This window comes from Protopterus annectens, chromosome 8.part0 (genome assembly GCF_019279795.1).
Source record: "Protopterus annectens isolate FY-2018-M chromosome 8.part0, PAN1.0, whole genome shotgun sequence".
Classification (NCBI taxonomy): domain Eukaryota; kingdom Metazoa; phylum Chordata; order Ceratodontiformes; family Protopteridae; genus Protopterus; species Protopterus annectens.
The window spans coordinates 1,934,575,132-1,934,602,772 of NC_056741.1; the positions used below are offsets into that span (position 1 = coordinate 1,934,575,132).

The window sequence follows — 27,641 nt, forward strand, 5'->3', positions numbered from 1 at the left end:
GAGTCACCTCACAAGGACATTCCAGAACTTTTCTGAGGTTTCTATCATGTTGGACTTCACCATTACCTCTGTGACATCCCACCTTTAGCAGCAGTAATCAAGGAGCCTCAATCCTCACCACTAGCAGCAGTGGAGGACATACATTGGGGAGAATGACAAGTACACACACAGTAAAGTGCAATTTCCTTTAAGACCACACAGAGATCACAGTCAGTCTGGGGCTGGTTTCTACCACTTTCTCCAGATCCCCAATAAGACTCCCCTCTGTCACAGCTATAGAATTGAGATCTCAGCTGAGTGCCCTAGCCAAGACCTACAGCACCCTCTCTGTCCAACCACTGATTCGTGTCCCTGCCCAAATAGCTGACACATACACTCTTTGAGGTTTGATTTATACACACACACACACACACACACACACACACACACACACACACACACACACACACACACACACACACACACACACACACACACACACACACACACACACACACACACACACACCTGGGAAAGGCTGGCATAGATTTACTAGCTATGCCCCCTTCTTCCCAGACTGTAAGGTAGTTATCACTGCCACCAGCCACATCCTTATCAGCTACTTTAAGGCCCTTAACAAAGGATGTCCAATCTTACTGTGTAATGTTACTGTCACTACAAATGGTAGTTTGACCAAGAGTAAGGCTATTAGGAGTGGCCCACAGTGTCACCAAATAAATATGCAAGTACTCTCAGAACTTAAATATGTCTCTCAAATATCAGCCACAATGAAAGGCTTCCATATATTTAATAATAAATAATAAAAGAACAAGAAAATACTCAGTAAATAATCACAGTTACACCAGAGTTCAAAATCAAAGGAAATATTTAAAACAGCATTGCAGGACAGTCTCAAATAAATAAAGAAAACATCTAATCTATACTTCACTATATTCCTCACTGTATCTAAGAAAAATTAATGTACCCTAGTTGCCTTACTTACAGCACAACAAGGCAGATGTGGTGAGTGGATGTTCTTATCAGGTCAAAGAAAAAATACAAAATGCTCAATCTCTCTCTCAGAGAGTTCTTAAATTACTCTCTCAAATATTACTGCTGGGATTGCTTCCAGAATGACATCACTTCTTGTCATCTGACTCTATCCCAGGTGAACCCCCCACACACACACACACACACACTGATGCAGCTGGTAGAATTTAGCATATACCTGTGAAAATACATAGACCTCAAATCTTTTGGCAAATGGTGGAACTTGTAAAATAATTTACATTCCTCCACATGTAAAGACAATACAAAAAACTTCTCTAGCACAAATATTATGTTTCCTGTTGCACTGAAACTAAAAGATAATGTCTTTTTTATGGCCCAGCCATAAAGTAATTTAATTTCAACTATTTTTCTGAAGTTTTGCAAGTTAATCTCCTGTGTTCCAGTTTCCCCTATTAAAATATATACATTTAAACAGTTACAATAATGTGTATACATTTTTGCTCAGTACTTTACAAAATATCTCTTCAGCACATGCCTGTACAATATGACATACAGTTCTAATGCATCTGTAACACAAGCATCTTACATGAAGCATGTTGACATTCACAAATGACACATAACCATTTATAAAATTCCAACAGCTGTGCTGATAGCATCTCCTTTTGTTACACTTCTATATAAATCAGGTTAATGTTCACAAATGACATACAATCATTTACAAAATTCCAGCTAGCAGGGCTGGCAGTATCTCCTTTCGTGACAGCTTCCTACAAGAATTTGTTCCATCGCACATTGAAAGACTTCACTGGCAGAATTTATCCCAAACAGCATTCTCAAAACTCTGTACCTTCCGAATGGTATGCTGAAAATGGTTAGCAATGAAGATTTTTGGTCAAGCAAAATTTGCCAAAATTAACTTTTCGCATCTAAGACATAAAAAACAGTGCCATTGGGCATAAGAGCAGCAACTTCTTTGACTGTACGCATTGGATAATGAGGTCATTTTAGAGCTTGGATCCTGGATCAATAAATATTCTAATATCATCGGAGCTTTTCTTATGAGCTACTACCATGGAGGATGCCCTTTCAGTTGGTTCATATACTAGGCAAATTACTCCTAGATACACCATTCTGTCTAGCTCAGCTTTGATTCTACCTTGCAGAGCTACTGGAACTTTCCTTGCTGGTCTGATGACTTGTCTTACTTCATGGAATACATAAATGAGACTTTATCTAACTTGTCTTCAAAAAGATCAGCATAGTCAGAAAAAATTGTTTCTGCAAAATTTTCGTTGATACACGTTCTTACTTGATGGACTTATTTATTAAATGAAAGCAGTCCCATTTTCAAACTGTCTCTGAGACCTAACAATGACTGCGCATGCCTCTTGACTATATAAAATTGCAAGTCATAGCTGTTCCCTGCAGAGTAACATGAAAGCACTACTGACCCTTTGGTTTGAATTTATTCACCACCATAAGCAACAAGCTTCTCACTAGCACTTTCTTTGGCAAACATTTCTTCTGGCATAACATTGCACTTTGAACCAGTAGCAACCTTGAGCTCTGCAGGTCTCCCATTAATCAGAACAGTACAAAAATCTTTGCCAACAAATCTACTGCATTGACCATTTCACCAAACACAGACACACCATCAACATAAAAAGTAGGTTTGCAGCTTTCCAGTTGATCAACTTGCCTCTTTGAATGTTCTCTTTTAATAAAAGAATGTGCCCCTTTAGAGTTACAGAATCTTTTGAAATTATTACACTTTTTACATGTGTGGTACTGCTGGCCAAAAGTTAAGCACTTCTCTTACTTGGGTTTATGGCTAACTGCATAATTATGACAGTTGACTATGAGGCTTGTCACAGGTTTTGCTGAGTCACCCCTCTGCTTTACTGGGTGTACCCTGGCTTTTACTGACGCTGCTCTGGGTTTTGCTCAAGCAACCATGCCTTTAGGCCTGTATCTTTTAACCACCTGCTAAATACTATCAACATTAGCACTGGAGGGCACTGCAAGTATACTTTTCTCATTTGTAAGCATATCCGTGTGCTTTTCTGTGAGCTCATACATCTGACAAATCTCTTAGGTCTTATTTAAAGTTAAATTACTGTCTCGAAGCAAAATCTTTCTCACTCCATCATCTTTAATACCACACACAAGCCAGTCTTTTATCAACTCATCCCTTAGATCACCAAATCTGGACATTTTTGCTTTGTTTTTCAAATCAGTTATATATGCAGCAAAAGTTTCACCAGGCTTTTTTTGTGTAAAATATATACCTTTCCATTGTAATATTTGTTTGGGGGGGGTTGCACATTTCTCTAAATTTACTTTTTAAGCACTAAGAGTCTTCCCATGTTTCAGACAGTACCACATTATGGTGGTTTTCCCCCTCACCTGCATACACAGCTTGGGCATACACAAATGAAACCTCCCTTTCAATGGTTTCTGAGCCAGCTAAATTAAGCAGACTAAATCCTTTTGCATGTGCATTTTTATCAGAAAAAGTAGCCTGTATGAAAATATCATACTCTTGCTCAAACATTTCAGCAACATTATTATCAGATCCAAGTGGAGCAGGTCTGCAAAATCCTTCTGCCGTGCCAACAAAATGCTTTTGCAATTATGTTCAAATACACACACACCAGGTGCATGACAAATATTAAACTGCACCATAAACTCTTTGAAATGACCGTGATCTGCAAAATAACTGTACTGTAATACTGCACACACTGGCCAACACTTTGCACACTTCATATATTGTGAAAAAAAAGCACATAGTGAAAAAATATGATAGCTTTCTCTTTTTTATACATTTTATACAATTCAGAAGTTATTTGAAGCATTTTTGTAAGCATCTGGAGTATTTTTATCAATATATCATGATTTCAAACATTTTGTTTAATTAGAAAGTAATTTTGAACATTAAAAATGCTTTATTTTATATTGGTTGAGTAAAAATCATTTAAATGAGTTTTAGTACCTGGATTTATCTTTCTGACATGTTTGTGAGTCGTTTGAGCTTATGATGATTCACTCCTGTATATTCCTCCAATTGTAACTGTGCACCTCATGGTTTCAAAGAAGTTTTACTTTGGATCCCACTTCTAGCACCAGGTCATTTATCTTTTGTATTCATTTAAGATGATGAGGCTGAGTGATTGTTTAAATCATTTATTACACACAAACACATCAGGATGGATAACTCAAATGTAAAACTTAAATGAACTAACTAACTGACTAACTGCTACACACATGCATGCTTTCACTCCAGCTTCTCAATTAAAATGGCACTCTTGCTTGCACATGTTCTATACTTATATGCATGTGCCCATGGACTGGAATGGCTCTTAAACGTACACACACACACTCTGATCTACAACCCTGACCCCAAGTAAGAATGGGAAAAAGAAGGCTGATGACACTGGCACTTTCTCAACCTTATTTGTCCTGTACCTACTCCTTTGATGGCAGCGTTGCAACAGTTATTTGCAAATAATCAACAAGGTTTCTCCTTCATTGCAAATTCCAGGTCTTCTTAGACATTTCAATAATCTAGCAATGGAATACTTTATGTGAAAAAAATGTCTGTGTCTTTATGGGTATGAGGAATAAAAAAAAATTAAGATTACAGGAGAAGACACCAGTTATATGCAGCACCATTATAGCCATGGCAGAGAACACTTGAAGGTAAACCATTGCTGAGTAATTAACATACGATTCTTTTCCATGATCATTCACTTTGACAGACTATAAGGATAAAATGTGCCAAATTAAGTGTCTTAAACTCACATTAGTGTCCCTGATATCTGTGAAAAAGTTCAGTGTGCTGTCACAAAAATGGGCTGCTTTGGTTTCTGAATCAGATTTGCTTTCCATGTGCTCAAAATAATACCTCTTGGTTGAACATATTTGTTATATGGCACATGTGGCAAAATGCAAAATGTGCTTGCTACTGGAAATAGGTTTTGATATGTTGCCTAAAGTGTTATATTTTTTTTTCAACAGATTTCACTTATGATGACTATAATAAACTTGGCACAAAATTTTGTGGGGAGTAACAACATCAATCTTCTGCAGCCTATTGGTCAGTTTGGTACCAGATTGCAAGGAGGAAAAGATGCTGCCAGTCCTCGATATATTTTTACAAAACTCAGGTGAGTCAAAACTGTTCTTATGGCCTGCTGTATCACATAGTATTTGTACAAGAATCATTGTAATATCTAAAAATTTACTGTGCAAGGGAACATTTCTTGATGAGTCACAAATAGCTTTTCTGTCATTTATACGCTTGAATGACCCCACCATTCATCCATCCTTGCCTAGGCTACTGAACTTCTCTTTGGGTTAGGCAAATATATACTTATATATACCACTCGATAATGGTGTAGGCATTATATTTTCATTATTTTTTATTGACAAGAGGTGTATTAACTGGTGGTTGAGGTGAACTGACATGCACTGGGGCTACATATGCATAGTTTACCATGGCATCATGAAGTTTGCTGGCATTGAGCACATATGCTACTGAGCATAGGAGACTTCTAAGGAAAATGTTGAACTGTGATTTGTAGTGAGAAATATACCCAGCTGCAGGACCCATCAAAAAGGTTCCCCTCATTACTAACTGATAGAATAAGAATATACAGTATCTGTTATATCCGATGTCGCAATACCTCTCAAACTCCAAAAATTTAAACTCATAGCACTATCTTTTGAAAATTATGGCAGATGTTAAAGAAAGGGGAGCCCCTTTTTATTATGGTCTTTATATAATAGACCCTAAATGGTTGGTGACAATGAATCTTTGTGTAGGCTTAGTTTATGTATTTAATAAAGTATGTACTCATAAACAGGTCTGACTTTATGAGGAACATAATAAAATCTAGGAGGACTGAAGCTAAATCTGAGAGCCAAAACCACAACCTTATGTCTAAATCACAGCAGGTGAGTATTATGGGTATCACAAATCCTCTTTAATGCATCTGAAAATCTGTCATTCTTCTCCTGCTGCATCCAGTTTAGTTATTTTTCACTGAAGCTTTCCTTCTTCAGGGCATATTTATTTACTGCTTAAATATTTTGTGATGTCACACTGTTCCCTAAACACTGAGAATCTCCTTCACGTTTTTCTGCTAAGTTATCAAAGTTGGTGTTTAGTGTGGAAAAGTTCCTTTTTTTCTGATTTTTAAGAAATGTAAGGTATCAGTGTTCACATGGCTGCAGATTTAAAAGGCAGAACCCTTACCTGGGTAACTGGTGATGATTCTGATGAAGTCCTGTTTTTATAAGGATGAAAGCACTTAATCTGTATGCATATTATTATTTATAATAAATATATTTTTACTTATTTATATATTTGTATTGAAGGACTTTTGGAATCCTGGCTTATGGTTACTCATTATTAGTTTCATAAGAACCCTTACCCACATTGCCTACTTCTGTAGGAGTAGTATATGACATCACAAGTTCATAGGTTCCTAGGAAGTTAGTAGTCTATTGACCCTAAGGCCTTTATAAGCCTAGCCATGTTATGTCCTTGTTTCCTTATTGACCAAGTTGTATGGTCTATATTTGCAGCACAAGTCTATGATCATCACCAACTGCCCTTATCCAAGAAGGATATAGGTGACACCCCCGGGATAAATTTATGGTCTCCCATCCAGTTGTCTAAGCTATGCTTAAATAAGGTCATTGAGGGGCTCTGTTTTACGTGAATTCACAGTTTGTTCCAGAGGAGTGGCAATCTCTGAGAGACATATCTGTCTCTCCAGCATGTTCTGTTAATAACGCAGGCTAGGTTAAGATCCCTAGAGCAAGTGAATCTTGTCCCATTTGACTTGCCACAGGCCATCTATCTTCACTTGGACTTCTGAGAAATACAGTACGGGACCCAACATATATATCATTGTGGTACACCATTGGTAACAGGTCTGCTGGTAGAGGTGGAATCCCCAGCTCTGACTAGATGCATTCTATCAGCAAGCATAGCCATAAATGTTAGAGAGTAAACACAATCACAGAACAGCACAGGTGGGAGAAACTGTATCCACATTTTGTCTCGGAAGATGGGCACTGACAATCTCTTGTTTGCAAACTGGTGGTGGTGTTTGGGTGGGGGGCTCTTGTCATAGACTAGCAGGTTGATGTTGAGCAGCACGAGAAGACAAAATAAGTAGAAGGCATACATTTTGCACATCACTTCTATGAGACTGTCATGCTTCTGCTTTGCTACTAGTTTCACTTATACTAGTAAGAAGCTGACCCCCTCCTATGCTTTAAATGATGACAGGCCATGAGAGGCACAACTCTGACAGTCACTTTGTGAGGTGTCTTATGCTACTGGAATGACCCTTTCCCTTTCAGATGGCTGGAATACATTAATGGCTGGTGTGCTTCTGAGAAGACATTCAAATCCAGCAGGACTGATGGCTAAAGTAAGGGGAGTCCACTCATGCTTGCCAAGCCATGGCTTGCACATTAGGCCCTTAATATCAGGCAGCTCATCTCTTCAGACCTAGCCTAATGGGTGTGGTACAACAGTTTTAAGACAATGTGGTCTAATGCCTGCAGCAGACCCAATATGGCCCAGGCATAATCCAGCCATGTACTTTGTGTATCAAGCACATCCATAGGCACTGTTGCCTGTTACCAGCTAGATGTCCACCTGTTCCACTTTAGAAACCATTGTAAGTTAGGCATTCTTCCTGAAGCTGAGCTGAGATGTTCTGTTTCATTATTTGTGTGTTGGGAAGGGAACTTGTGGGAGACCTATAAAGTGCAATTGTACTTTCTCCATAACAATGATAGAGGCTGTATTCCAGCCTTTTCCCTGTTGTGAAAGGTGTGGGAGACTTCCAGTTAAGACCTGATTTAATTTATTAATGACTTCCATTACATAAAAATGTAGCATCAGTGGCCGTCCTTAACTGGTCTGCAACTGGATGCATACTCTCTTTTGTTCCAGTTCCGCATTTTATAGCTGAAGCTTTCACACTCGTGGGTGTTTACACTCTATGCCAATAAAATCTATGTTGCCATGCTTTGAATTTAAACAGCATACTTAGCCCTTAAGCCCACCAGTTTCTTGCCTCTGGATCTTAATTCTGGTTATTGTCAGTGAATGGTGTCATGTTTAATGACTAAATCTAAACCATAGTGTACATCTGGGTACAGATAACAAGCAGAGGTCCTCACTGGTATTGGTTCTACTGCCTTGGAGAGGAGCATGTTATGAATCACTTTTGTTAAGTGTTCTTGATTCAACCCTACCACATGCAGGCTGAGGGAAAATTGCCTGACCTACCTTGATATGTGGAGAGTGGCAGTGGTTGTAGGTTTCTGGGTGTGTAGATTGGTTGGAGGCTCACACTTGCAGCCTTATTTACTGTCAGACCATTGCCAGCAGACCTGAGAATATGAGAGTAGATCTCAGTCAATTCTTCCCTAGAGGCATTGCCATTTCTGAATGATAGTTCTATACCTGCATGTGGTGAGCTCAATCTAGACTTGTGAAAGATTGAGCATCTGTCTGTCATTTGCTTCTTTGGCAAAGTGGATCCCAGAGCTGGTGCTCCTCTGACTGCCAGCTGATGCACTTCCTGTCTTTTAGCAGGACTATGCTTGTTAGTGATACTGGGCATTGGTCTGTTAGGACACCTGGTGTAGCTAATGGATGCTTGAGCCAGAGACTGTTTTCACCAGGTTTCTCCTTGGCTTAAAAGGATAAAATAGCCCAGAACAAAAAGGGTTTACTGTACCCTTCCTGCACTAGTGCTTGTTCAGGCATCCAGCTTTTGCAGCTGTTTGAAGTCTGATGGGACTTGTCCATATTACTCTTGGAGTACACCATTATGGAACATGGTCTGATGTCATCACAAAGCCCAGTACTGGCCTCTTATGTCCACATACTGCCATTGGTAACTCACTGCACACTCTACTTCATGTACACCATCTGTACATCACCTGTCCCTGCCAGAATTGTGAGGAAGTTAGGTGCCCCCCCCCCCCCAGGTTCCTTTGAGGAGTCTGAAGACCCAGATGCTGTCAAATCAAACAAATAAAATGATTTACCACAAAAAAAATGCCAAAAGTCTCAAAATGTGTAACAAATTGCAACTCCTTAAAAACCACAAAAAACAAGTGGAGCCACTGAGAAATCCCTTGTGAAAAACTTTAATCCATAGGTTAAGCGCTTTCGGCCAAAAACTTATGCCTTCTTCGGAACAAACAAACAAAAAAGCTTTCCTCCATTATTATATAACCAATGAAAAATGGCATAACCAATCAACTACTAAAAACAATTAACACTTCTAAAACAAGTTGACTATTACCCTACCTACTATTATCAAGTTAGCTATAAAAATAATAAATAAAAATCAATGAAAATCAGTAAAAATAATTTACACTTATCATAAACAACTTTTTTCCTTAAAACAGCTTTATAATTAACTCATTTCTTAAGACCTGGTGTCTTACAAGCATTTAACAAAATTTGGGACCAAAAAAATAGACGAACAAACCACAGTAAAGAAGAGATGTTGGCAGTTCAAAAATCAGAAAGCCGTGTTTATTGTGAAGCGCTTTTCATTTACTAAAATAGCAAACTTCCTCTGACAAAATAAAATATCCAATAGGCTTCTTATATAGTTAAAATTGGTGCCTTTTCACGAAAGGAAATGATGTAATAAGCCCTAATAAACTATTACATTACTTAATAAAAAAAATTCCAAATGATTAAAATGTGTTATAAATACCATAGTACAATAAATACAATAAATAAAATTAAAATGATGGTTCTGATATTCATGGACATGCTTTGCCAAAGCATTATTCAACTGGCCTTTTTTATTGCATATATGTGCTCATAGATTATTTCCTTCAAGGCCCTGATAGTTTTTCCTATATAGAATGTTGAACAGAGTTGGCACAAAGCTACATACACTACTCCCTTAGAATTACAATTAAATTTACCTTTTATATTATATTCTTTGCCTTTTATCTCTATATGCTGGCACTGATGAATGTACATACAATAATTACACATGCCACATCTATTCATAGTTTCTATTTGTTTTTTGGCAACATAATTCTTTCCATCATTCCCCAATAAATGTTTAAAATTACTTGCTCTCCTTGCTACCATTTTAAATCCTTGCACCAATTTAGCTCTAATTTGTACATCAATGACTGTCCAATTTTTCATCATAATAGCCTTTATTTCATAAAAAAATGTTTGTTGAAAGTTGTTATAAAGAATGTAGCATTATCAGAATGTTTCATGCTTATTAATGAAGGATTATCATTATTACTATAAGCTAATATTGGTGCAAAATAATCATTAAATCTTTTAACTTTTAGCTCATCATATAAATCATATAAAATATGATCAGGATAACCCCTCTTTATAAACATATTGATCAATTTATTGCATTCCATTTCAAAATCAGTGTCCAAAGTAACCACCTTGGCTGCATGGAGAAACTGTCCCTTTACCACTGCTTTTTTATTAACGGTTGGATATGTGCTAGAAAAATGTAAAAATGAATTTGAGTAGGTAGGTTTTCTGTGTATTTTCACCTTAAATCTTTGATGGACCCTATCCTTACTCAAATTAACATACAAAAAGTTGATCTCATTTTCATTTACCTGCTGTGTAAATCTCAGATATGAGGTTGTCTTTAAAAAATGATTCAAACAACAATTGGTTGCCATTCCATAGGATGAAAATATCATCCAAATAGCATAAATACAGGCTAGTATGTTGATAGAACTCACTATGAAAAATATCATTGTTGTTCCCAGACAACCATTACAATATTGGCAAAGATGGTACTACAGGGTGAACCCATGGCTACTCCCACTTGCGGTAAGTAATATCTTCGTTTAAACTGAATATAACTATTTTTGAGAATGATATCCAACAAATCTGTGTATATGTTAATTTTGGATTGCGTGAGCCCCTGTTCTATTAAGAAGGTTTCTACAGCTTGCATGCCTTCTTCATGAGGAATCACGGAAAATAAATCCTTAATATCAACCGTTGCAAATACACTCCGATCAGAATATTGCACATGGTTAATTAATTCAAGAAAGTGCCATGTGTCCTTACAAATTTGGGGACATTTTGTTAACCAACTCTTTAGACTGTTGTCAAGGTACTTTGCGCATGCATAAGTAATGGAATTACGCCCATCCACTATTGTACATAGTGGAGGGATATTCTCATTCTTATGCACTTTAGATGCTCCAAAAATGGTAGGAATTACAGGAGAAATAATATTTAAATAATTATAAGTGCCAATATCAATTCTATTTTTAAGGAACATATCATTTAAAGCCATATGTACTTTTCTGTAAGCTATATTCAATTCATTTTTACTGACCTCATGATATATATCAGTGTTTAATATAGCTAACATTCTTTCTTCATAATCAAACATGTCCATTATAACCAATCCCCCTCCGTTATCAGGCTTTATTATTGTTAATGGCTGATGCATAAAAAATAATAAATTATCTCTTTCTTCCTTCGTTAAATTATCATTCACATGCTTCCTTTTGTTGTCAAGCATGTGCCTGATATCTAACTCACATATTCTTTCATATGTTGCCAAAATTGGATGCAATGGAGGGTTGAATGTGCTATAGACACATGTTATATCATGTAACTCATGATGTACTTCTGGATTGTTGCCAAACAGAAGTGTAAAATTTAACTTTCTTAAAAACAATTTTAAGCAAATCAAAATCTGTGCAATACTCGGTTGCTTAAATGGTACAAATGTGAAACCTTTACTTAATAAATTTACCAGAGATTCATCAATAGTAGTGCCAGAAAAATTGTATACTTTGAAATCTCTTAAAGTATTGTACACAATTACTGGAACATTATCAGAACAATTGTCAGAGATGTTAACAGTAGCTGAATAAGTTTCAACCAAAATATTGTTATATGAGCCATCTAATTGTATTTCCTCCCCCTGCCTTGATACTGATACCCTCCTCTCCTCTGATTCCATCTCGAAGGTGCGTAAAAACCCTGGTTACCAGACCAGTCATGATTATTAACATTCTGATTATTTCGATTTTTTTATTCTCTCAGATCTTCTGAGAATATGTTCATCATATTCCTCAAAATGGTCTTGGTAACTATCCTGCCGGGTGTCATAAACAACTATATCCACTATCACCATTGAACCTCCTTTATCTGCACGCATCAGTCTGATAGAATTGTCATTCCTAATTTAATCAAAACTGTAACGTTCAGCTTTAGACAGGTTGGGAAATTTTACTTTACTCTTGCTATTTAATAAACATCTAATTTCCATTTCACACATTTCTTCAAACACCTTGATTACAGGGTGCAATGGCGGATTAAAAACTTATGCTATGAAAAGGAAGAATTTGGACAATGCTTTATATAAGCACACTTTAGTATGCGCAGAAAATGAAAAATTTCATTTTACAGTTGTTGACCATGTTTCCAGTGATTTTAATGGAGATAGAGAAGGAGAACTTGATTACAGAGAGTTAAAGTGGCATATTTTGTAAAATGCTTGTAAGACACTAGATCTTAACAATGGAGTTAATTATAAAGCTATTTTCAGGAAAAAAGTTGTTTATGATAAGTGTAAAGAATTTTTACTGATTTTCATTGATTTTTATTTATTATTTTTATAGCTAACTTGATACTAGTAAGTAGGGTAATAGTCAGCTTGTTTTAGAAGTGTTAATTGTTTTTAGTAGTTGATTGGTTATGCCATTTTTCATTGGTTATACAATAATGGAGGAAAGCTTTTTTGTTTGTTCTGAAGAAGGCCTACATTTTTGTCCGAAAGCGCTTAACCTATGGATTAAAGTTTTTCACAAAGGAATTCCCAGTGGCTCCACTTGTTTTTTTTTTTGTGTTTTTTAAGAAGAAATAAAATGATTTGCCCGTGTTTCAGCTCTCCCGATGCCCCCTATTTTTGAGAAAACTTGAGGGTTATGAAATCTTCCACAGACTAGCCCAAGAAGGTATGACCCTAGCCCTGAGTAACATCCTGCCATCACCCAGAATGATACCGCAGTACAAGGACAAAATGATTGACTTCAACAATTGGCTAAGCTTCTGGTGTCATTCTAAAGGGATCCAGTATCTGTCTGCCTGGGATGACATGGTCGACAGACCACGATGCTTTGCCAGAGATGGCCTGCAGCTGTCACCCCTGGGATTCTGGATACTGGCTAAGGTTCTTGCTGCCCCTATAGTGTCTTTTTTAGGCAAGGTTCAAATGACAAATTCACCACCGTAACAGGAACAGGCAAGCAAAAACTGAGGGTGATAATACTCAATGCTAGAAGTCTAAATCTCAAAAAGCACTCACTCGAGGCACTCCTTAAAATGGAGAACATCGAATTTTGTGCAGTGACTGAGACCTGGATCAAAGCTCCAGAGAGCACCCTTGCACTACCAGGCGATAACTCATACTACACTTTTTGGCCATGTAACCTGGACCGGAACACCAAAGGTGGACGTGTGTCCATATTCATTAAGGATATCCACACCTCCAGGCTAGTTGCTCAGCATAATGCAGCCCAAGTGCAACTAACTCTGGGCAAAACTGCAATCCAAATTGTAGCTCGCTACAGATCCCCCACCATACCCCAGGATTCCCACTTTTCTTTTCTTGAGGTACTGGAAAATATTAGGGTTCAATGAAACACCCTAATAATGGGTGATTTCAACTACCCCACCATTAACTGGGAAAACTACTCATGTACCAACTCCTTCACTCAATGCTTTCTGTAATTCATAAACTCCAATGCCCTGGATCAACTTATCTACACCCCCACCAGGGCAACAATATCCTAGATCTAGTCATTACCAACATGAGTGACCGGTGTTCCATACCTGAAGTCAATGCCTCATTGGTTCGATCTGACTATAAGCTAATTACCCTAGATATCCACATCCTGCCCCCACCCCCCATTAAGGAAACCACGGTAAAAAATTTCTCCAAAGCCAGCTTCATGCTTCTTAAGAGAGAAGTGGTGAACTTCATGACACCCATGCAGATGGACAATACAGTTATGACTACTGAATCCTACAGAATTGCACTTTATAAGCACTTACACGAGTGCATGGATTGTGCTATCCCAAACAGAAGCAAGACGCTATCCTCCAAAAAAAGGAAGCCAACCTGGTGGTCCCCTGCCATAAACAAACTGTACAACAGAAGGAAGAAACTGCTGCAAAAGAAAGTAAAATCCCATGAGTGGAGGAGCTCCCTGGTCAGCCTCAGTAAGATGCTGCAATCCCTGATAAAATCTTCCAAAGCTAGTTACGTAAACAAAATTGCTACTGATTCTAGAGACAACCACAAAACATTCTATAGCTACGTCAAGAATCTCAATGGCAACACTCAGATTTGCTCTGAGTTACAGCACAATGGCACTAAATATACAGACCCAACTGATATTTCCAACATCATGGCAGATAGGTTCAGTGCTAACTTTACCCCCGCTCTCACCCCCTAAAGAGCCCATTTCTATATTGGAAGAATGCAAAGTTCCTGTAATCATGGCTGCACAGGTAAAACCCCACTCTCCAAAGCCAAGAACACAGCATCCATGGGACCAGACAACATCCCAGGCTGCATTCTACACGAACTACAGAACGAACTGGCACCCCACCTAAGTACCATGTTTAATCATAGCCTCATCTCAGGCTTTATGCCCACTGAATGGCACACAGCGATGGTTATCCCACTCCACAAGAGGAGAGCCACCACAGACCCTGGGAATTACCACTCCATTAGCCTGACGAGCCTGGTCTGCAAGGCCATGGAACATATCATCATGGAACTTATAAACAAAGACACTGGTAATCTCCAAACTCTGGATCCCACCTAATTCGGGTTTGTAAAAGGCAGATTATGTCTCCTAAACCTGATAGACTTCTTTGAAGCAGTGACCAAAGCCGTAGACAAGGGTAAGGTGGTTCACACAGCCTATCTAGATTTTGCCAAGGCTTTCGACACCATCCCCCGCTCTGGAATTATAGATAAACTCACCAAACTAGTAAAAAATCCCTATGTCACAAGATGGGTTGCCAACTGGCTCACTGACAGACTCCACACTGTGAAAGTAGCAGACTCCAAATCTGACTTCAGACCAGTGACAAGTGGAGTACCACAGGGTTCAGTCCTGGGTCCTGTCCTATTTGGTATCTACTTCTCTAAAGTACAGGCTAACACAGAAGGTATTCGGCTAATGAAGTTCGCAGATGACTGCAAACTAGGAGCTATAATCGAAACTCCTAACGATGTGGACATCCTACAAAAGGGCCTCACTGAGACAGATGCCTGGTGTCAAAGCCATGGCCTCAAGCTCAATGTCAAAAAGTGCATTGTCATCCCCTTTGGTAAAAACTCTGTACCCATGAACTACAACATAGGCGGTAGTATACTTAACACTGAAAGTGTGATAAGAGACCTTGGGACACAGGTGGACAGTAGTCTCTCCTTTGATAATCAGATCACCACAGTAGTCAGGAAATCCTTCTACGTGGCACACCTCATCACAAACGGTTTCTCATCAAGAAAAAAAGAGGTCATTGTTCCCCTCTACTCATCACTCATTAGACCCATTATAGAGTACAATGCCCCTTTTGGTATGTAACTCACAAGACATCTACAACAACTGGAAAGGCCACATAAATACCTCACAAAGAAGATTACTGGCCTCAAACAGATGCCCTACGCAGACCGTCTCAAAAAACTCCAGCTTTACTCCGTCGCATATTGCCTACTCAGAGGTGATCTCTGCCTAACATACAAAGCTATGTCAAACCCAGAGCTGTTGGACATGCTCCACTTAAAGAAGTCCCAATCCCTCCGAGCTACATACTCTAGGGACCTAAACCTCGTCACCACAATAAACAGAACATGCCGGAGGGATAAATTTCTGTCCCAGGGACTTCCCATACTCTGGAATAAACTACCTATCTATATCAAACAAAGCTCCTCATTAGTTCTCTTCAAGAAAAATCTTGATGATTGGATGGGAAATAGGAAATTCATCTCGGGGATCACTTCTGTGGCTCTGCTCAACAGTGGCACAGGAAAATAATTTTCTTGTGTGGCAAAAGCCAAGGTACCCTTTTGGCAGGGCTTGTATTGGCCCTAGGGCCGATAGCCTAGTATCTACCTATGAACCTATGAACCTATCCCCCATTCCCCTGTCCTTTGTAGAAATGCCTAAGTGAATATCTGAGAAAGGAGGAAGAGAGGAGCCTTGGTCATCCCCTGTAGAGCAAATCATTAAAAACATCATATGTGCAGGTTGAAAGTGCCCAAATTTTGCTGCTGTGGCTCAAAAGAAAGCAATATTGTCTATAATCTTTTAGCTATTTAGAAAGTGACTCTGACTAGACATCTTTAAACTAACTCTCACATGATCCCTTCAGTGCTAGGGCTCTAGACCACAGCATATTATCATTTTATCAGTAAACAAGAGGTCTGAATATTTTGGTAGGGAAGGTGATGGACTCCTCACCTCTTCCATGGTAGGAATTGGTGCACTCAGATACTGACACCTGTCCAATGTCCAGTCTTTTGTAGTGGACTATGTACTGGAAGATCTTTCCTCCCTTCCTGAGTCTGGGCTCAAGAAAGGAGGGATCAAAATTTTACTTATAGTTGGAAGCTGGCTACATTGCATAGAGAGAGACAAAGACTTCACTGTGACCCAGATAACATTGGCTTTATTGTCATCCCAGGCAGTGGGATGACCAATGTGACATTCATGGCATTTTTTGCAATAGGTGTCAGTGACTGCAGAAGCCAACACATGGTCGCCAGTCTTTTCTTGGAGTCAGACCCCTGTTGTTATGCCCTAAAGTGGTGGACATTTCACACCAGTCTCCAACTAGGTCTCATTCCTGTAAGTAACCCTATTCCTGGTCCTCATGAAAGAGTGAGTTGGAGAGTTCATCACCTCCACCACATTTCAAAGGAAGTGCCTCACCACCCAGTGGGAGGGATTATACAATATCCAGTGAGAACTACAAACAGTCCTGGATGTAATAACCAGACCAATCGCTTGTATTGCATATAGACATGCAAAGGTACATGCAGTCATACCGCCCAAGTACAGAAGTGATAAAAGGTATTTCCTGGGAAATTGTTCAGGCTGACCTAACAAAACAGTTGAAGACCATGAATACACTCTCTGGGTCTTGTTATAAGATATTTGCATCTTAGTACTAGTTCTGGGAATTTTTTTTTAACTTTCCTTTCTGACATTACTACCATTATGGGGCTGTATTATGCATAATTTGATTATGTATGCAGCCTGTGATGGTCTCAGGGCTTTATCACATCACTGGTCATCATCTTTTGAACCAGCATGGCTTCCCACAGCGTGGACAATATTACCAAATCAGACAATGAATGTCCATACAGTTCAGTCATGAAATGCTGATGGTGAGTACCTCACTCTACTCTTCCTTAATCTTGTGTATACCCATATTTTTAATTAGGAACTTGTTTATCAGTCATGGGTGTTATTTCTTTAGCTAATGTTGACTTGTAAATAAATGTGTCCTGGTTGTAATAAAGCTAATATGTTATTATTATTATTATTATTATTATTATTATTATTATTATTTATTTATTTATTTATTTATTTATTTATTTTTTTTTTTGGTAGTCCACTTGCCCGTAGGCTGTTCCCAGCTGTGGATGACAGTATTTTAAACTTTTTGTATGATGACAACCTACAAGTAGAACCTGAATGGTACATCCCTATTATCCCAATGGTGTTAGTGAATGGAGCTGATGGTATTGGTACTGGCTGGGCGAGTAAAATACCTAACTATGATCCTCGAGAAATCATATACAATATAAAACGAATGTTGGATGGAAAAGAACCACAACCAATGGTAATGCTGCAGAGATTTATTTCTTTTTATGGAAGCATTATTGTAGCATGCTTTATTAAATATTCTGAGTTGCATCTTATCTTCGAAGTTTGTATTATGTAGAAAAGACACTGATTTTATAGATTTAAAATACTTCCTTTTAGAAGTAATTTTCTTTGGGCTTTGGATCACTAATCTTACAGAACTGTCTCAACATCTACAGATAGAGCTCTTTAGCCAAAATCCTTGTGCTGAGCATCAGTCCACCATTCTCTTCATTAGAATCTACCTTCATTTATTTATTTTTTTATTTTATTTTATTTTATTTTTGTTAACTGGGAAAGTCCGACTGGACACAGGTCCATTTTCAGCGGAGACCCGGGGAGAAAAGCTCCATGATACAATACAATATTAGATTAAAACAGTACAAAGCAATTCTTAACATTTATAAGTAGTACACAGGACCATTTACATGGCATGAGATAACTCTAGTGGAATATACAATTAGTACAAATAATACAAATATATATAACATTTTTTTTTTTTTTCATCCCTAACATCAAATCAATGCCCATTATATGGAAGCACATTCATAAAAGGGACCCTCACTTGTTTTTTACCTTCTTGTGTTTTGTATGAGAGACCTCTCTGCTCAACTTGACGTGCTTTATTTTTTGACATAGTTTAAAAGTATTTTGTTTGTTAAATTGCACATTGCACTCATAAATCTTAGAGTCTTTTCATTTGCATTTTGAGAAAAAGAAAACATTTTGATTTGATGTTTTCTGGCCTGTTTGATGGCGGAGATATAGTGTGAAAATGGCATCCTGTGCTAGGCATGCACCTCTCTCAAAGGAGGGCAATTTGGCCCTACCATCATCATTTACATTCCCAATGTAAAAAAACCACTAGAGACAAACTTGAGGTTATACTGCTAAATGCTGGGAGTCTAAATTGGAAACTGCACTCATGGGAAGCACTCCTTACCTTGGAAGATGCCGATGTCTGTGCAGTCACAGAGACATGGTTCAAGGCTGAACTCTGCACCCTGGCCATGCATGGCTACAATGCTTTCACATGTTCAGACCTCAGAAAGAGCATGAAAGAACCAAAGGAGGAGGCGTAGCCATCTTCATTAAAGACAAATACACCTCAAGACTGGTGAAACAGTACGACTCCCTAGAGCTACTCCAAGTCCAGCTAACTATAGGTAAAACCCCCTTCCATATCATTGTTAGCTATAGATCCCCATTAGGAACCACGAGAACCACTCTGCCTACCTGGACTGACTTGATTCGCTCACTATGCTAATGGAAGTCATATATGAGCACAAACATGCTCACTCTAAGGTTCCTGGACTTTGTTAATACAAATGCTCTGGAACAGATATTCTGCACGCCACAAAGTGCTTAAATGTCCTAGACTTATTAATCACCAACATAGGGGGTCTCTGCACTACTCCCTGTGTGTTGCCCTCCCTGGTAAGGTCTGATCATAAATCAGTCTTGTTCGAAGTAACAATCATACCTGACCCCTCCAAGAGCAAAAAAAAAAAATTTCTCCAAAACAAACAATAGCCTCCTAAGAGATGACATAAATAGTTTCAACCCCCCTGCTACCTACCACTTTCAACAATGGGTCCTATACAGAAGTGTACACAAATGCCCTGTATAAACACCTCTACAAATGTATAGACTGGGCTGTACATGAACAGATCAAAACAAGGTCCTCACATTAAAAAAAAAAAAAAAAAACAGCCACTCTGGTGGACATCAAGCATAATAAGGTTATACAACAAGAGAAAGAAACTAATGACTAAGAACAAGAAGGAACTGACTCAACAGAGAAAGGACACCCTCCACAGCTTGAACAAGCAAATTAGACATTTTGTAAAGTCCTCTAAAGCCAATTATGAAGCTAAACTAGCAACCCTAGCTAAGGATAAACACTAGGAATTGTTTAGCTATGTCAGAAATCTAAACAAGAAGGCCCAGCTTTGTGAAGAAATAGTAGTGGATGGTACCACTCATACTGACTCTGAGGACATTGCCAACTTGCAAGCTGACAGATTTGGTGCAAACTTCACCCACCTGCCCCCATCAGATATATCTCAAAGTATACCTGTCACCAGTGATCTACCGAGTTATCTCCAAAGAACAGGTCATAACTGCACTCTCCATGGCCAAAAACACAGCCTCTATGGAACAGGATAACATCCCAGGCTGCCTACTAAATGGTCTAAAACAGGACCTAGTGGAACCACTTGGCACTCTCTTCAACTACAGTCTAAGTACTGGCTTTGTTCCAGGAGCATAGGCGCCAGAAGCTGTTGAAGACTGTGAGAGGGGCACTTAGTGATCTAAAAAGGGCAATTTTTAAAAACTATTTACTACCACAACATAGGTTTACTTGGAGGACATTTTAAGCTTAGCCAGTTCCCTTTTGGTGCTTGAATTAACATTTCCTGATTGGTCTTACGGAGTGAAAAGAAGTGGAGATATGCAAACAAAAGCAATAAATGATACAAACTAGTTGTTATATAGTGCATTAAACAATAAAAATGGGGCAATGTTTTTGAATAATAATAGTGGACCTTAAAGCAGAAAGCCAAGACAGTGGGTAAGCTGAAAAGTCAGAATCAAAAGTAAATATATTTGCTTATTGTAACAGCTGGAATGGATAGAAGTCAAATATATTTAAGGATGCAAAATGATAAAAAGTATTTCAGAAGACAGATCAAAGAAAGGGAGATGAATGTTTAGTAACTATTGGGAGGCAGAGAAAGAGATGGACTACTAGAAACACTGATAAAAGAAAAAGTTAACAGTCAATACTGAAAAAATCTGAGTGTATAACTGTGGTAGCCTGGATTTGTACGGATGTAGTATTGGTGGCTTGTATATGCCTGTGTGATGGGAAAACATCTATGCATATATGTAGGGGCCATTTCAAAACAGTCCTGATTTTCACCATCGTGAGGTCAGTGTAGAACAACATACTCAGTTAGAATGGCTGTATAGGGGAAAAAAGTAACAAGAAAAAAAGTAGCTTACATATGGCTTCAATAGTACTCAAATTACTTTAATATTAGTTAATACTAAGGTATTACAGTTCTATCCATAGGAAAAATGTTCTGATCAGACATCTGTGTCAGGAACTGGTACTGGTATTTAAACATTTTTATTTTATTTTCATTCAGTAATGCAGGGAGGACATACAATATTACACAACATAATAAACACATCTGGCATATTGTAGATGAAAGTAAAACTCTTTAAGCAGACAATTTCATACAATGAAATGTGACTTAAACTCATGGTGTAAAACTAAAGAACCCCAGGCTGAAACCAAAATATGCAGCCTGGAATTAATCATAAAAGTGGTCAAACTGTAAACAGACAGATAGAGGGAAAAAATATCTGAACACTTGCAAATTATGCCCACCTTTAAAAATGCCTATTTTGTATGCTGAATACAAAGCAGAATTGCTATCAAAAACAACAGCAAGCTTTAAGGTTTGCACTGAAAATTTAGAGGAGTAAACTGACACGATAATGCAATTAAGGTTATTTCTTTGCTACATTTTCCAAAAACAGTGCTCTAGTGGATCACATTATTAAGTGACTATAGCTGCCCCAGATTTACCAGAAAATTAGACATTTAAGAAGGGAAAGAACAGAAATTTGAGGACAAAGCAGGGATCTGGCACCAGTTACTTACATACATACTCACCACCAGCTACTTAAACACACACACACACCCCACCAGCTACTTAAACACACACACACACCACCAGTTACTTAAACACACACACACACACACACACACACACACACACACACACACACACACACACACACACACACACATACACACACACACACACACACACACACACACACACACACACACACACACACACACACACACACACACACACACACACACACACACACACACACACACACACACACACACACACACACACACACACACACACACCACACACACACACACACACACAAACACACACACACACAAAACCAGCTACCAACAAATTATACACACACACACACACACACACACACACACACACACACACACACACACACACACACACACACACACACACACACACACACACACACACACACAAACACACAGACACACACACCAGCTACTTAAACACACACACACACACACACACACACACACAAAAACAGCTATTTAAACACACACACACACATACACACACACACACGCACACACACAAGCCCACCAGCTAATTAAACACACACACACACACACACACACACACACATATACACACACACACGCACACACCCCACCAGCTGCTTAAACACACACACACACAAGCCCACCAGCTACTTAAACGCGCACACAGACACACACACACACACACACACACACACACACACACACACACACACACACACACACACACACACACACCACCAGCTACTTAAACACACACACACACACACACACACACACACACACACAAAACCAGCTATTTAAACACACACACACACACAAGCCCACCAGCTAATTAAACACACACACACACACACACACACACACACACACATGCACACATATACACACACACACACACACACCCCACCAGCTGCTTAAACACACACACACACACACACACACACACACACACAAAACCAGCTATTTAAACACACACACACACACAAGCCCACCAGCTAATTAAACACACACACACACACACACACATGCACACATATACACACACACACGCACACACCCCACCAGCTGCTTAAACACACACACACACACACACACACACACACACACACACACACACACACACACACACACACACACACACACACAAAAAAACATCTGCTTAAATACATATACACACACACCCCACCAGCTACTTAAACTATTTACATAAATGGAGCACCAGCTACTTAAACTGTTTACATAAACAGAGCACCAGCTACTTAAACTGTTTACATAAATGGAGCACCAGCTACTTAAACTGTTTACATAAACAGAGTTATGGAGCACCAGCTAATTAAACTGTTCACATAAATGGAGCACCAGCTACTTAAACTATTTACATAAACAGAGCACCAGCTACTTAAATTGTTTACATAAACTGAGTTATGGAGCACCAGCTACTTAATCTGTTTACATAAATGGAGCACCAGCTACTCAAACTGTTTACATAAACAGAGCACCAGCTACTCAAACTGTTTACATAAATGGAGCACCAGCTACTTAAACTGCTACATAAACAGAGTGTCAGCTACTTAAACTAGTTACTTAAACAGAGCGCCAGCTACTTAAACTATTTACATTGCATAAATGGAGTGTCAGCTACTTAAACTATTTACATATCGGAGGAACACCAGCTACTTAAACACATAAATGGAGCACCAGCTACTTAAACACATAATTAAACGAAGCACCAGCTACTGAATAAATAAACGGACAGCCTTGGGGGAAACACATATATAAACCTCTCCTTACCGTGGATGATCTGCTTGATATGATCAGGTAGTTGTTTCTGCGCACTTTTGTGTTTAAATAGCATGCGACGCATGCATGAGTCCTTACAGATCTTGCAGCTGAGTGGAAAACAGCAACAGTAATTCCCCTGCACAAAGGGGGTCCATCAACCCATACTGGGAACTATAGACCCATAAGCCTAACCAGCCTTGTCTGCAAGGCCATGGAGAGAATCATCATGGACCTTATCAACAAAGACATAGGTGACCTTCAGACTCTTAACCCGACCAAATTTGGCTTCATTAAGGGTATTATTAAACCTGGTGGACTTCTTCGAGAATGTCACCAAAACCTTAGATGAAGTCAAGACAATACATACAGCCTGTCTTGACTTAGCCAACACTTTTGGCACAATCCCTAACTTAGGCATCATTGAGAAACTCACCCAGATGGGAATTAGATAGGAAAACAAGAAGGATGCATCATGCTCACCAAATGATTTATAAAAAAAAAAGTGTATACAAAGATTATATATTCCCTGTTCCAAAGGGGGGGGGGCCTCCTTGAAATTAATTACATGTATGGATCTGCAACTGTGGGACTCCACAGATATCTGCTGACCTCACAAGACCCAAATGTAGTGAAAGTTTTGAAACATGAGGAGAATAAATCTAAGACGACTTCTCTGCTTAATTTAGCAGAAGCATATCGTCAAGCAGGAATGGAAATCAAACCAGAAGTAGATAAAAATCAGGCAGCAACTGAATGTGCCAAAAGACACAAAAGAAAGAAAATACGGTGAAGGACCAGATGAGAAGGCAAGAAATGTGGAAAAAGCATAAATATAGTTGCAAGTATAGAAAGCTTCTGGAAAAACCTCATGTTGATCAGGAACAAATGCAGGAATGGTTAAGGAGAGGCAAATTCAAACCAAGAGATGAAAGGTTAATATTGGCATCCCAAGACAGTGAGCTATGTACATGCTGGTTTACAAAGTCCATTGAACATGTGGGAGAAACAGACAAATGTAGGTTTTTGTAAAATTGAATTGGAAACAGTTGCACACCTTGTTGCTGGTTGTGACATGCTAATGGCAGAAGGACTGTATACTGAAAGCCATAATAATGTGGTGAGACTGTTGCACTGGGGATTGTGCAAACATTATGGTACTGAAGTGGCTGAAAAACACTGGAAACATGAGCCACAGTGCATCATGGAAAATGATGAAGTTTATATCACATGACATCACCCATTACCAACAGTTCAAAAGACAGGTCCTAGTAAACCAGATACAGTGGTCCAAGAAAAGAAGACAAAAGTAGCATTGATCATTGAAATCACCACACCCAGTGACTACAGTGTCTTGCGTACAGAGAGACACAAAGACATAAAATATCAGGATATGCAGGCAGAAACGAGAGCAATGTGGAAGAAAGATACCCAGACAGTTCCAATAGTAGTAGGAGCAACGGGTCTTATAAAAAAGAATCTATAATTGTATTTAGATATGTTACCAGTCCATGTAACCTCATACGAATTGTAGAAGGAGTCATTACTGGGCACATTGCGGGTGCTGCGAAGAGCACTTTTGACTGACATCAAAGATTGAAGCAATACTAATTTCATGAACTTTAATCGTACTTTGATTTAGGAATGGGGTCCATTCTAGTCATAGTGTTAGAAACCTAAAAGATTTGGAGAAATAAAAAAAAAGGTAATTAACCCATATGTCACTCGATGGGTAGTCAGCTGGCTCACTGACAGAATGCATACAAAGTTGGGGATTCCACCTCTACTGGCAGACCAGTTACTAGTGGTTACCACAAGGATCTGTGCTGGGCCCCCTACTGTTTGGAATCTATTTCTCAGAAGTCAAGGTGAAAATAAATGGACTGCGGCTTACCAAGTTCACCAATGACCAACTGGGTGCAATCAATGAGTCCGCCAATGATGCTGACATACTGCAAAAAGGGATTACACAGACAAATAATGGGTGCCAAAGCCATGGACGTAAACTAAACACAAAAAAAATGTGTTATCATCCCTTTTGGCAAAGGGGAAGTCCCTGCAAATTACAATATTAGCAATACCACCCTTAGCTCTAACCCTGTGGTGAGAGATTTGGGAACACAGGTTACTTTGATGACCATGTAGCCACAATGGTAAGAAAGGCCTTCTACATTGCAGATCTCATAAGTAAGAGCATCTCATTCAGAGCTAAGGATGTTATAACTCCCCTGTCCTCATCTGTCATCAGACCATTAATAGAGTACAATGCTCCCTTCTGTATGTACCTTACCAGACACCTGCAGCAGCTGGAGAGACCTCAGAGGTTTCTTGGAAAAACATACAGGGCTTTCAACACATGACCTACATGGATAGACTTAAGGCCCTGTCACTCTACTCTGTATCTTATAGGCTGCTGAAAGGCAACTTGTGCCTGTCCTACAGAGCAGTCTCGGACCCTGCCCTAATGAAAATGCTGCACATATGCAAGTCAAATGGGACAAGATTCACTCACTCTAGGGATCTTAACCTAGCCTGCGACATTAAACGGACATGCTGGAGAGAGAAAAAAAAAGCAGCTTCAGAAAGCAACCAGTAGTTTGAAAGTGCATAAAGCGCTTTTCATTTAATAAAATCAAACTTGTTCAGATGCAAACATTCAAGGTACAAGTTTCAGTCAAATAAAATATCAGGAAGTGCTTGAGCCTGTCACCTCACATGCTGTAATGACATCAGCACTGGTAACATATCTAAATACAATTGTAGATTCTTTTTTATAAGACCCATTGCTCCTACTACTATTGGAACTGTCTGGGTATCTTTCTTCCACATTGTTAACTTTCCTGTTCTACACACTATGAAAAAATACTGTTTAAAACTAAAACAATGCTGACAACCATGAACAAGGAAGATTGAAGCTATGATTTAAAAATAAAGTATGCTGATGGGTATACTTTAAACAACAAAAACAAATAAATATATGAAATAATAATGTTACCTATACGGAATTACTATTACACTGCTGAAATTCTATACTACAAACTTTTTTTACTACAACATTTCATACTGGTTCACAGCTAATCGCCTATCCCAGAAAAATAACTCAGCTTGCAGTTTGAGAAATAAATTTAGGCACCATTAACAGTGACTAAAATTACCATGCAAGAAATTAACGATGTTGGGTACATAATTTTAACTAGCTATGATGACCATATTATTAAATCTATAGTATTCATACTATGCTATGCCATTCACTGGCTAAACATATAGGAATATTTCCAAACCATAAATTTAAGTTCAAAATTACTGACCATGTCAAATACATTAGGGGTGGTCCCATCTCCCTAAGACTTGAAGAACTTGAACTTTACTGGCAAATTCACCTCAATACATACTATTACCTAGGTATTAATGACATGTGCTCAATTAGATGTCTACTTAAATTGAAAAGTTTAACTAGATGACAGAATCCCCCTTCTAGCTATGTAACATAAAAAATAATTTTTATATTAATTTTATATTAATATCATGAATAATATTTATCTCTAATAGTAACTTATGTTAGTAAACGTGATACAAGGATATTCAGTCTTAATTCTCCTTAAAGGTCATAGTTAGATTCTGTATTTTTTATATTTTTTTATATTATTTTTATATAATGAATGCCATATTGTGGAATTAAGTGAATGGCATAGCATAGTATGAATGCTATAGATTTAATAATATGGTCATCATAGCTAGTTAAAAATATGTACCCAACATCGTTAATTTTTTTGCATGGTAATTTTAGTTATTGTTAATGGTGCCTAAATTTATTTCTCAAACTGCAAGCTGAGTTATTTTTCTGGGATAGGCGATTAGCTGTGAACCAGTATGAAATGTTGTAGTAAAAAAAGTTTGTAGTATAGAATTTCAGCAGTGTACTAGTAATTCTTTATAGGTAACCTTATTATTTCATATATTCATTTGTTTTTGTTGTTTAAAGTATACCCATCAGCATACTTTATTTTTAAACCATAGCTTCAATCTTCCTTGTTCATGGTTGTCAGCATTGTATTAGTTTTAAACAATATTTTTCATAGTGTGTAGAACAGGAAAGGTTAACTATTGTTGCTGATGTCATCATAGCATGTGAGCTGACAGGCTCAATCACTTCCTGGTATTATTTGCATCTGAAGAAGTTTGATTTTATTAAACGAAAAGCGCTTTATGCACTTTAAAA

At 38.4% G+C, this 27,641-nt stretch overlaps 1 protein-coding gene across 1 annotated transcript in view; it reads left to right on the top strand.

Annotated features, from left to right (window-relative positions):
* The window catches only part of LOC122808588 (DNA topoisomerase 2-beta-like), a 252,391-nt gene that overhangs the window by 179,252 nt on the left and 45,498 nt on the right, over window positions 1–27,641 (top strand). Inside the window, exons 21-22 of the mRNA XM_044079545.1 lie at window positions 5,008–5,156; window positions 17,695–17,926. Coding sequence (XP_043935480.1) covers window positions 5,008–5,156; window positions 17,695–17,926 — 381 coding nt within the window. The remainder of the gene's footprint in view (window positions 1–5,007; window positions 5,157–17,694; window positions 17,927–27,641) is intronic.